An 11,493-nucleotide genomic window follows, 5' to 3' on the forward strand; every position below is an offset into this window, starting at 1 on the left:
TGATCTGATCAACCACGGCATTTCGGCTTCCCTTCCTATAGATTCTTGTCCATCGACAAGAAGCCAAGGCTACACAAATGCAGGTGATCTAAGAAGCCAGGCAGCCAAACATGCGAGCCAAGAACACGGGACTCGTTTCTACCTCAGGGCAGATAAAGCGTACCATCCCTCTCTCTTGAGAGCAGAGAATGAGAGGCTTTCACTCATCTATCAGTAGTTGAACAGGAATCCCTTGAATAAATAATTAAGTCTTTGATTGCTATTAGCAAAGATTACGTCTTTGATGTTGATTACAAGAATCCAAATGCGAGGAAAACGACCTGCAAAGCGATGCCCTAATGGGAGGAAAATGAGCTGTAAAGTAAGGTGGTGAGGCTCACAATCACATGATATAATAATAATTAATTAATAGCTTCCACAAGTATCATATTCTGAGAACGACAACCAAAACACTTCAAGAATAAAAAAGGAAATATCACCACGGACAGCATCTTAAAAAGCACACAACAATTTATTCAACAACATGAAAGACAATGGTTGATTATTTAGCTAAAGTGCCCAACCATTAAGCAACTTTGAATGCCTCCACTGCATTCTTAAAAGAAACTTGACACAACCACGATAACGTTGGAAAAGCACCACACACGGTTCAAACAAGACTCCATCGCACATAGGGTTCAACAAACATCAATTGGTGGTTACTCTCCCCACCACTGATGGACATACACACCAGTGTTTCTAAGGCTCTTGAAGAGATCCATGCAGTCTCCCTTCACCCGGCCTTTTTCACCGTCCTGATCTGAGCAACTGAGAAACAGCTCATCAATAAAGCATATAGCTCCGCTTTTGAACAAACCAGACAGAAATTTCAGTTCCACCTCCCCTGCTTTCATCTTTAAAACCACAAAGTCAGCATACTGCACTGTTTCTCTAAACCAAGCAAGGAAATCAAACCCTTCATCTCCCATGGATGGATCGAACTCTTCCAAATCAGGATCAAGAGTAGCCTCGTCTCCAGCAAGGCCTGGATAATAAATGAAGGTAACACCAGGCTTTTTCACACAAGAAAGCAGGACCGAGGTGTTATGGTCGACAAAAAAAACATTGAAGGTGCTGTGATCTGCGGGATAAGATGGCAAGAACCAACTCGAAACACTAGAATTCATATGCTCGCCTCCCCCAATCTCAACATACACTAACTGCTTCCTAGCGGGCAAATCAATGAACTTGGGCAAATAAGCTATGCTTTTCTCATGTTCCCCTTGCTTGATCTCCGTGAGAGGTTCTAAATTCTCCAAATGAGGTCTATTATTCATGATAGATGGGCAATCAGCTGGCAGCTGGTATTGCTGAAAGTAGCCAACACTATAAATTCTTTTCTTGAAAACAACCAGCGTATACTCATTGACATAACCAACATGTACAATGTTGGAATTCTTCAATAATGAAGACACAGGCATGGCAGACCTAATCAGGCTATTGGCGTTCAAACTATTAAGGCCAACAAGAATAGCCCCAATTCCACCAGGCTTCAGAACACGCTCAATCTCGAGCACAACAATGGCTGGGACTGAAACCTTGTCTAGGTCTCCTGAGAACACAAAATCAAAGGAATTTTCTGCATATTCAAGCTCATAAACCACCCTCTTATGTTTAAGAGAGAAAAAGGGGAGTTTGTGAACCCCAAAAGCATTGACGAATCCTAAATCTCGCAATGCATAAACTGCAGGAGCCGATCCTTCACCGACACAGAGAGCTTTCGCACTAGAATCTATCATTTGCATACCCATTAGCTCTCTAGCAACATTAGTTGTCACATTCATATCGTCCTTGCAGTCAATTGAGCCCCAGAATGGCTTCAAAAATCGATTCTTTAACAAATTTGAGCCCATAAACATAAGGGGGAAATCACATTCATTGTACCTCACAGAATCAAGCAACAACCCAGGATCAGACCCAGACAAGATCTGCAACGAAGGAATGATGGAAATAGCCGTGGCAAGCATAAATGCTCGTAGAAGTACACGCCTGGCTATGGATCCACTAAGGATCTGGCATCTCAAGGCCTTCAAATTCATGTTTCTTTCACTTTCAACCACAAGAGTGGCGCCAAAGACGAGTTTTTAATCAAACCAAAGATTTCAGAGATTGTTTTTTCAAAAAGATCGAGTCTTTAATAATAAAAAAATAGCAATCAAAAGAGAGATAAGCCAAGCTAAGAGAAAGCAAAGAGACCTAGCGAGTGCAAAACCTGGAGGAGGTATGATTCCCACCCACGAGGATACCCATTGATTTTTGAAACATTAACCAGACCCTTTTATGAACTCTTGGCTTCGCCTCAAATTCCATATTTGCTTGATTGAAAAACACCATTCCTTTTGAGAACTCTACATGGTACAATATTACATTCTTTACATAGCTCTCTCACACTATCTCTATTACAGTGAGCAAAAAAAAAAACCCAAGATGGAAAAAAAAACGAGAACCGAAAGTTAGGGTTAGGGCTGAGTTTTTGTTTGAGAAAGAAGTGAGGTGAAGAAGACAAGAAGAAAGTGGAGTCTGGAGGGAGTGATATAGAAAGGGAGCTAGATCTAACATTAGTGTGCATAGTACAGTGGGAGATGAGCCATGATCAGGTTACGTGTGAGGACGGGGAAGCTTCTGATTTAAAGAATATCGTACACGTGTCGAGATGTGATGACACGAGATGCATTATTGCTGACAGAAGCGCGTGGGTTTGGGGCCCGGTTCTTTATTGTATTATCAATCCAGCCTCACAGACCGTTTATTTCCAATCAATCACAAATGCCTTTTACGCCAGCTATTTTCAAAATAGTGTTTTTTTTAATATTTTTAAATATAAAATTTTAACTTTATTTTACTTTTATATTAACACATTAAAATTATAAAAAATACTAAAAATAATTTAATATTATTTTATTAAAACCTTTCCAAAGAGAGTGAACCTTTTGCAAGTGTTTTTTTCTTTTTTTCTTTTTAATTTTAGACATAACAAAACAAAAGTACTTTATTTTGCAAGTGTTCTTTTAATTTTGTATAAATATAATATAATTCAATAGACATGTAATTTTTAAAAAGGTGAACATTAGTTAACTTTTTCATGGATAATTATTTCGGTTTTTTAAAAGTTTTTTTTTAGAATTATATTAAAATAATAATTTATTTAATTTATTTTTTATATTAGCACATCAAAATAATATAAAAATTTAAAAATTAAATAAAAAAATCTATTTTTAAAAGATATTTTTAAAACACATTAAAATAATATAAAAAATAAAAAATAATAATTTATTTAATTTTTTAAATTTATTTTTCAACATTAAAATAATTTAAAAATAAATAAAATAATTTAAAATAAAAATAAATAAAAGATATTTTTAACACACAGAATCAACCTCTGACAACATCACCTGTTTTTATTTAGACATACTAGTTAATACAATACTTGAGGGTCCAATCAAGCCACATAAACGATGCGATCCAGCAATTATTTCGCTGGCCATGAATTCCTCTTCAGTTTCTTCCTCTCATGTGAAGTGGAAGAGGTGGGATGCTTTGTTCATGCCTGAAGAAATTGTCAGGATCAACTTCGGTCTTCACAAGAACCAACCTGTAGAAGTTATCCTTGAAGTACTTGGTGCCAAAAGCACTTGCCTCTTCAACGCTTGTGCTCCTGTTCTTGTTCATTCCCAGATCAAGATCCCTGTAATTGACATATGCTTCCCTTGGAGACTTGGAGACATAAGGCGTCAAGAACTTGTAAACCTTCCTCGTCCAATCTATATGGTTCGCAACATTTTCTTCGGCATCTTGCCACCTTGACCAGTACAGAATCTTGAACTTGGTACCTTTCCGGTGAGGGAAAGGAGTCTGAGATTCTGGTATTTTGCTCATCATTCCACCATAAGGTGTCAATATTACTAGAGGACTCTCTACTTCAAACAACTTTTCCCATAACCCTTCAAGTGCAGTTTCAGGTATGACTTCTCTGGCGTAGTCCGACTTGCCTTTGAAGTAGGTCTTGAGCAGGTTCCTTCTTTCAAGAAAAACTTCTGGTAGAGTGTTATTCGGGAAGCCGTCGAGATATACAGTAGAATTGATCCAGTTTGTTTCGATACAATCCTGTCGTGCCAAACCCAATTCAGGGAAGCTGTGTTCCGTTACCTGGAGAAGCCTGTCGGCATCACCAAGAAACAAGGCATTATAAGATGTGGTAATAGTTCTTTTACCTTCATTACTAGTGTTAGCTGTCTGAACGTAGACTCTGATGAAAAGATCCTCGTCTAGTTTATCAGCAATTTGTTGCCATTTACACAGGATCTTAGTAGCACCTTGTTCTAAGGTCTTAGCAACTGTAAATACTGTCACGGTGGATGGTACAAGAACCAGTTTTACCTTCCACGCAGTGAGGATTCCAAAGCTGCCCCCTGCACCTCCTCTAATTGCCCAAAAAAGATCTTCCCCCATGGCTTTTCTGTCAAGAAGTCTTCCATGAACATCAATTATCCGTGCATCGATGACGTTGTCTGCTGCAAGGCCATATTTTCTCAACATGGCACCATATGCACCTCCTGAAACGTGCCCACCCATGCCTAAACTTGTGCAAGTACCAGCCGGGAAGCCATGAGTTTCGCTTTTCTCCGATATTCTATAGTAAAGTTCACCATTTGTGGCACCAGCCTGAACCCATGCGCTGTTATCCTCGATGTCAATTCTAATTGAACGGAGCTTGGCTAGGTCTACAACACTGAAAGGCCTCTCAATTTCGGAAACATAAGAGAGTCCCTCGTAGTCATGGCCTCCACTACGGATTCTGAGGTGAATCCCAAGCTCTTTAGAGCAAATAACTACAGCCTGGATGTGAGATTCTTTCAGAGGAGTGAAGATAAACTCAGGTTTCGGTGACGAAGGCAACGTGAACCTGAGGTTTTGAGCAGAAGATTGTAAAATAGTAGTGAATGTAGAGTTTTTTGGGGTATACAAGAGTGTTGAAAACGGAAAGGGTGATTCAGAATTTCTCTCGAGACATTTTAAGAAGCTATCCTGATGAATTGGGATTGAAACTGAAATTACATATGGAGACAGGAGTAGGACAACAATAATAGAAAGAAGGGAAGAAACTGAATGCACCATTTCGCCTGCTTGCTTGTTCAAGAACTGAAGCCTTGTACGTAGAGTCTTTATATAGAGGAGTTGACCCTGAAATCGGGAGGCGATCCTGACTTTTTTTACAAAATATAAAGAAATAAAATAAAATGGAGACGTGAATCAATAATATTTGCAGGTGTTAATTTCAAGTTGTTTTGGCTTATGATTACTGTGATACAAGATTTTATTTTGATTGGAACTTAACAAATGCTAGTTCCCTTCGCTTCTGCTTGCTTTCATTCATGCGTTTACAACAGGAGGGAGGAATATTGTAGCAATTATTTTTTAAAATTTATTTTTTTGGAAATATATTAAAATAATATTTTTTATTTTTAAAAATTACTTTTTACATTAATATATTAAAAAAATATACAAACATTAAAAAATATATAATTTAAAATAAAAAAAATTAAAAACATTTTTTAATCACAAAAATAAACTATCTCTTTCTCCAAACATTTGCACTTCTTTACAAATTCTGAAACTCTCGACAAGGACTTTCAAGCCGTGGCCATCTTGTAAATTCTCTATATTTATAAAGTATACTTTCGATTGTTTTTTAAAATATTTTTTATTTAAAAATATATTAAAATAATTTTTTTTAAAAAATCATTTTTATCCTTCTTTATATATAATATTACAAAATTTACTGTAATTGTTATTTTTTAAATTATTTTTATTTTAAAATATATTAAAATAATATTTTTTATTTTTAATATCATCATATCAAAATAATTTAAAAATATTAAAATAACATTAATTTAAAATAAGAACATTTTCCAATCGTAAAATCAAACAAAACTTTCTTAGTTAAAGGATTGATATTTTTTTTTTGTTTTTTATCAAAGAGCCGAAATAAAAGTTAATGATAAAAATTTGGATACACAGAATATTATGATTATTATCTTGATTAAAAAAATCATCTTGCTTGACACGTGGGAGCCTCCTATCTCATTTCCTTTTATATCTTTTTATAATTTTATTTTGAATTATTATAAAAAGATAATAAATCTTGTATATTTAAAAATCATCCACGTGATAAGATAATATTTAATAAATCTCTCTATCTGTCTGCCTATTGGTTGTGGACTGTAAAAGAAATCCATATATTATATTTAATAAATCTCTCTATCTGTATGCTTATTCTCATTAGTTTAAAGTTTTATAAGTCAATCCAATGAATATATAAAAATAAAAAATAAATATTTCATTATAATAATGATAATAATAATAATGAAAAGGGAAAAAGGCAAAGCCTGCGAGGAATGAGGGGAGGGGAGGGGAGGGAAAAACTAAAAAGTTCCCTTGTGCCTACGTGTCAGAAGTAGTGGCTAAATATCCTTACATTTTGAGAATATCACATTATTGCCAGAGAGGGTTTGTAGAAGTAGTGGCTACGTGTCAGAAGACAATGTAACAGAGAAGGTAAAAGAGAAGACGAAGGCCACTTCTCACCTAAAATTTGTCAATCAAAAATGATCACACCTTTCGAATGTAAGGCAGTTCGAGAGTAAAATAATTGTTTTTTAAAGTTTTTTTTTTTAAAATTATATAAAAATAATATTTTTTAATTTTTTAAAAAATTATTTTTAAAATTAATATATAAAACAATTTAAATTTAAAAAAATAAAAAAAAATTACAAAACACGAATTCAGCCACAAAAACTAGGGGTGTTCAAAAAAACCGAAAAACCGAGTAAACCGATAAAACCGACAAAAAATTAACCGAAAAAACCGAACCGAAAAATAAAACCGATTAAACCGATTAGATTATGTAGAAAAAATCCCGGTTCGGTTCGGTTTTCGGTTTTGTAGTGCAAAAACCGGGTTAACCGGACCGGTTCAAAAATTTCGGTCCCTAGTATAAATAGAAAATTTTATTGAGCCGCGCCGCACCCCTCTCTTCTCTCCAGACTCCAGTTTACTCTCCAGTCTCCACTGCGCGCAACAAACCCTAAACCTAAACATTTCAATCGCTCCTCTTACTACTCAGAGCCACCCGCCGTCCCAACCCCTCGCCCCCCACCCTCTCCGGCCTCCGCTAAGGTAGTCCCCGTACCAGAGCACCCACAACCCGTCCACTCTCGCCTCTCCCTCTCCACTGTCCACTCTCCTTAGACTAAGAAAAGTAGAAAACATAAACACAGATCGACGATCGACGTTTCCTCAGTCTCAACTGGACCAAAATAGTCTGTGTTTCCATCAGACCGACGGTTCCTCAACCTCTCAAAACCAGTAAGTTTTAATTTTTTTTCTCCTTTCTAATTAATTAATTAATTAATTCGGTTAAGGTTATTGTTATTTTAAATACAGTTAAACTTATTTTTTACACGTTTCTTCCTCAGTCTCCACTGGATCAACACAGTCGGTGACTCGGTGTTTCCATCAGACCGAGCCTCTCAAAACCGGTGAGTTTTAATTGCATGAACTTTTAGAATTACACTGCTTTATAAGTTTATAGTACCGTACTCTTGTGGCTTTGGTTTTCTTTATCTAAATAAGTAAATATGTTAGATAATATGTTTGAGCCCAGTGTCAATTCTTCATCAATATTTTTGCAAAACTCAGGTAACTGGTCCACTGTAAACTAGGTGATGGCGGTAATATGTAGCTGGACCCTTTAAGAGAAAATAGTAATTAACACAGTAGAATAGAGACTCCCCTCTTTCTATCCATGATTTGTTGACTGTTAACTGTGTTTGCCTATGATTTCTTCCCTACTGAACTCCATAGCTAGCAGTACTCTACTTATCCATGATCATAGCTATGATCACTTGTAAGGGTACTAGCTAGCAAGTTGCGTCCCTTGATGAAATAAAAGATGGGGTTATGATATCTCTATGATCATTTTTGTTTAACCATGATGTACAGCACTAGCTGGGATAGATAAATTAGTAGAATTAATTAGTAAAATATCACAGTAATTAGCAGAAAGTACTTAGTATTTGATTTTCCTCCTTTTGCTTTTCTCCCCCTCCATGATTAATTTCCTAAAACAAAGTTAATCTGAAGTAAATTTTCTTAATCCGGCTTTCCTAATTAACAGATTACAGAATTCAATTAGTCATATAAAATCATTTAAATTCTCCTAGTTTAATTAAAGGCTCAACATTAACTTATTAATTGCAGTAATGATTTTGGTTCAGACTTTTTGTGCTCATTCCCTGCTAGGAAGATATTGGATTGAGATTTTCTTGCACCCCATCAGACAAGATTGAGTTCTGTTTGGTTATTATTTTATTTTCTGTTTGGTTCCTGTGAAGATTGATTTCTTAGGTATTTGTTTTGCTAAGCTAATGTGACAGTTAAGTTTGTGTCTTTTTTAGGATTAAAGTATGATTTTAATGTGTGATTTCTTTGGTATTCGTTTCATCTTTACCTTATTTTAGCTCATTGATAATTTCACCTTATCAAAGTAGAGTTATGTTATTGATGTTATTTTGATCATTCTTTTAGAACTGATATCCGTCAAACCTATTCATTCCTTGAGAATAATAGTTTTCCAGCATGGCTAAATTTGGATTGAATGTCATCTTTGACAATCTCCTTCTTTGCAGCTCTTAAAGATAGTTTTGTTTTTTATTTTGGTCTGTTGTATGAAGTTTTTTTTTTTTAAATATGGAGATTGTATTTTAATTCCCGTAGTCATTGATTTGGTTGTTTGTCTTTCATTGCAAACTAGTTTTGTTTTGATGGGTTTTTTTTATTCGGTTTTGTTTTGTCATTCTGTAAAATGTATTCATTATTCTGTTTTGGATGATCTTGATTGGCATTTTGTAGTCATTAAAATCATGTTATTCTTGTATTCATTGTTCTGTTACTTCTGTAATTATTTTTCCTCCATTGATAGATTTTCTAAGCTTGTTTTGACATATTTTCTAAGCTTGTTTTGACATGTTACATGACTTCTGTAATATTTGTTTCATTTTAATTTTTAAACTGATTTTAATCTTTATGTTTATTAAGTGCTGAAAAGAATTGTGCAAGTGATAATGAACATGTTTGCATTTGGTAATTTACAGATGGAAAACCTTCAAAATCAAAATGCTTCATCCACTAGCACTACCCCAACATCAACCAATGCCCCAGCTTCAAACACTAACCCAGCATCAACTACTGCAGGATCCACCACGGATAGTAAAGGTAAACAACTTCAAGTCCCTGCATCTAGGAAAAGAAATGTTGATGATAAAAAAAAGTCACAAATTTGGGATCATTTTACAAAACTTGATGGTGATCCTACAACCCCTAGAGCTGAATGTAATTATTGTGGAAAGGATTATGCATGTCATACTATTATTAATGGGACAAGTAATATGTGGAGTCATTTGAAAGTATGCAAAAAGTTTCCTTTTGTGGTTGATAAGAAGCAAAAAAATTTGGTATTAGAACCTAATAAAGTAGGGGGTGAATTAGGAGATCGAAGTGTGGGAACTCTTAAGGCAATAGGTTATGATTATGATGAATGCAGAAAGGCACTAGTGAAAATGGTTATAATTGATGAGTTGCCTTTTAATTTTATGGAGGGTAAGGGACTTAGATTATTTTCTAGGACCTTGCAGCCTAGATTTGACGTTCCTTCTCGTTTCACTGTTATGAGAGATTGTTTGAAACTTTATGTTGAAGAGAAGGAAAGATTAAAGAGAGCTCTTAAGGGTCAACGATTATGCTTAACAACAGATACATGGACATCAATCCAAAACATTAACTATATGTCCTTAACGGCTCATTGGATTGATAATGAATGGAATTTGCATAAAAGAATTCTGAATTTTTGTCAAGTTTCCAATCATATGGGTGAGATAATTGGTCAAGTTATTGAGAATTGTTTGTTAGATTGGGGGATTGATAAACTTTTAACTGTTACAGTAGACAATGCAAGCTCTAATAGTGTTACTCTTTCATATTTAAAGAATGTGATGAAAGATTGGCCAACTAATATATTGTCAAATGAACATTTGCATGTTAGATGTTGTGCACACATTGTAAACCTGATTGTATGTGATGGTTTGAAAGAGATGAATGTTTCTGTTGTTAAGATTCGAAATGCAATTAGGTTTGTGAGATCTTCACCCTCTAGGCTACTTGCATTTAAGAAGTGTGCAGAAAAGTTGCATATAGAGTGTAAGAAATCATTGTGTTTGGATGTTGCAACTCGATGGAATTCAACTTATCTTATGTTAGAAGCTGCTGAAAAGTTTGAAAAGGTGTTTGTGAGGTTAGGTCAAAGTGAACCTAGGTATGTGAGTTACTTTTTGGAGGTTGATTCAAAGGGGAATAAAAAAAACATAGGGCCACCTAGTTTGGAGGATTGGGAAAATGCTAGAACTTTGCTGAAGTTTTTAAAGATCTTTTACATGGTTACATTGAAATTTTCTGGCTCATTGCATGTTACATCAAATTCTTTCTTCAATGAATTGATTTACATATACAAACTTGTTGCAATTGTGTAAAAGTAGAGATAATCTTTCGAGTGGAATGACGATGAACATGATGAGTAAGTTTGAGAAGTATTGGGGTTATGGAGCAAATCAGAATTATTTATTGTATGTGGCTAATGTTTTGGATCCACGTCTTAAATTGAAATATGTGAAATTTTGTTTTGGTGAGTTGTATGATCATGACAAAGCACAATTGCTAACAAAAAAAGTGAGAGATAATTTGGTAAGCTTGTATGAGTTTTATTTGAAAGCCGATTAAGTGGTGGATGATAATAGGCATAAACAAGATGTTAATGATGCTATTGATGACATGGAGATAGATGTTAACACTTTAGCTCGGTTCTAAAGGCACTTGCTAGAGGAAGATAGTGTGGAAAATATAAATGAGGTTGAGAGGTATTTGGTTGATGGTTGTGAGGATCCTAATGATGATAAATTAGATATTTTGGGTTGGTGGAAGATTAATGCTTCAAAATATAAGATACTTTCGAAAGTTGCACAACATGTTCTGGCTATTCCTATATCCACAGTGGCTTCCGAATCAGCCTTTAGCACAGGTGGTCGTATACTCGACCAATTTTGAAGTTCTCTATCTCCAGCAACAGTTCAAGCACTTATTTATTGTCAAAATTGGTTGCATCATGGTCCAATTCCAGTTGATAATACAACCTTGATGAATGATTTTGAAACCTACGAAAACCTTGAATCAGGTAATGTTTCTTAAAAACTTACATCTTTTATTTTATGATTTATTAATTAACACATTTTTATTCTAACATGTTTAATATTTTATTTTGTAGAATTTGATGGAAAGTTGCATTTAGCAACGGATGATAATTAGTTCACAAATTGTGATGCATATGGTATAAATATCTTTTTTTAT

At 34.8% G+C, this 11,493-nt stretch overlaps 2 protein-coding genes across 2 annotated transcripts; both read right to left on the bottom strand.

Moving 5' to 3' along the window:
• Positions 1-492: 492 nt before the first annotated feature.
• Positions 493-2,590, bottom strand: LOC18100201 (uncharacterized). The gene has a single exon (XM_006381401.3). The coding sequence runs from the start codon at positions 2,076-2,078 to the stop codon at positions 699-701; it is 1,380 nt and encodes a 459-aa protein (XP_006381463.1). The 5' UTR covers positions 2,079-2,590; the 3' UTR covers positions 493-698.
• An 823-nt stretch (positions 2,591-3,413) lies between these two features.
• LOC18100202 (berberine bridge enzyme-like 13) lies at positions 3,414-5,181 on the bottom strand. Its single transcript, XM_024603398.2, has one exon. The coding sequence runs from the start codon at positions 5,152-5,154 to the stop codon at positions 3,535-3,537; it is 1,620 nt and encodes a 539-aa protein (XP_024459166.2). The 5' UTR covers positions 5,155-5,181; the 3' UTR covers positions 3,414-3,534.
• Between the last annotated feature and the right edge of the window lie 6,312 nt (positions 5,182-11,493).

This window comes from Populus trichocarpa, chromosome 6 (assembly GCF_000002775.5).
Source record: "Populus trichocarpa isolate Nisqually-1 chromosome 6, P.trichocarpa_v4.1, whole genome shotgun sequence".
In the NCBI taxonomy this organism is placed as follows: Eukaryota; Viridiplantae; Streptophyta; class Magnoliopsida; order Malpighiales; family Salicaceae; genus Populus; species Populus trichocarpa.

Coding starts and splice junctions, on each gene's coding strand:
- LOC18100201 (XM_006381401.3), bottom strand. CDS start 2,078: ATGAATTTGAAGGCCTTGAGATGCCAGATCCTTAGTGGATCCATAGCC.
- LOC18100202 (XM_024603398.2), bottom strand. CDS start 5,154: ATGGTGCATTCAGTTTCTTCCCTTCTTTCTATTATTGTTGTCCTACTC.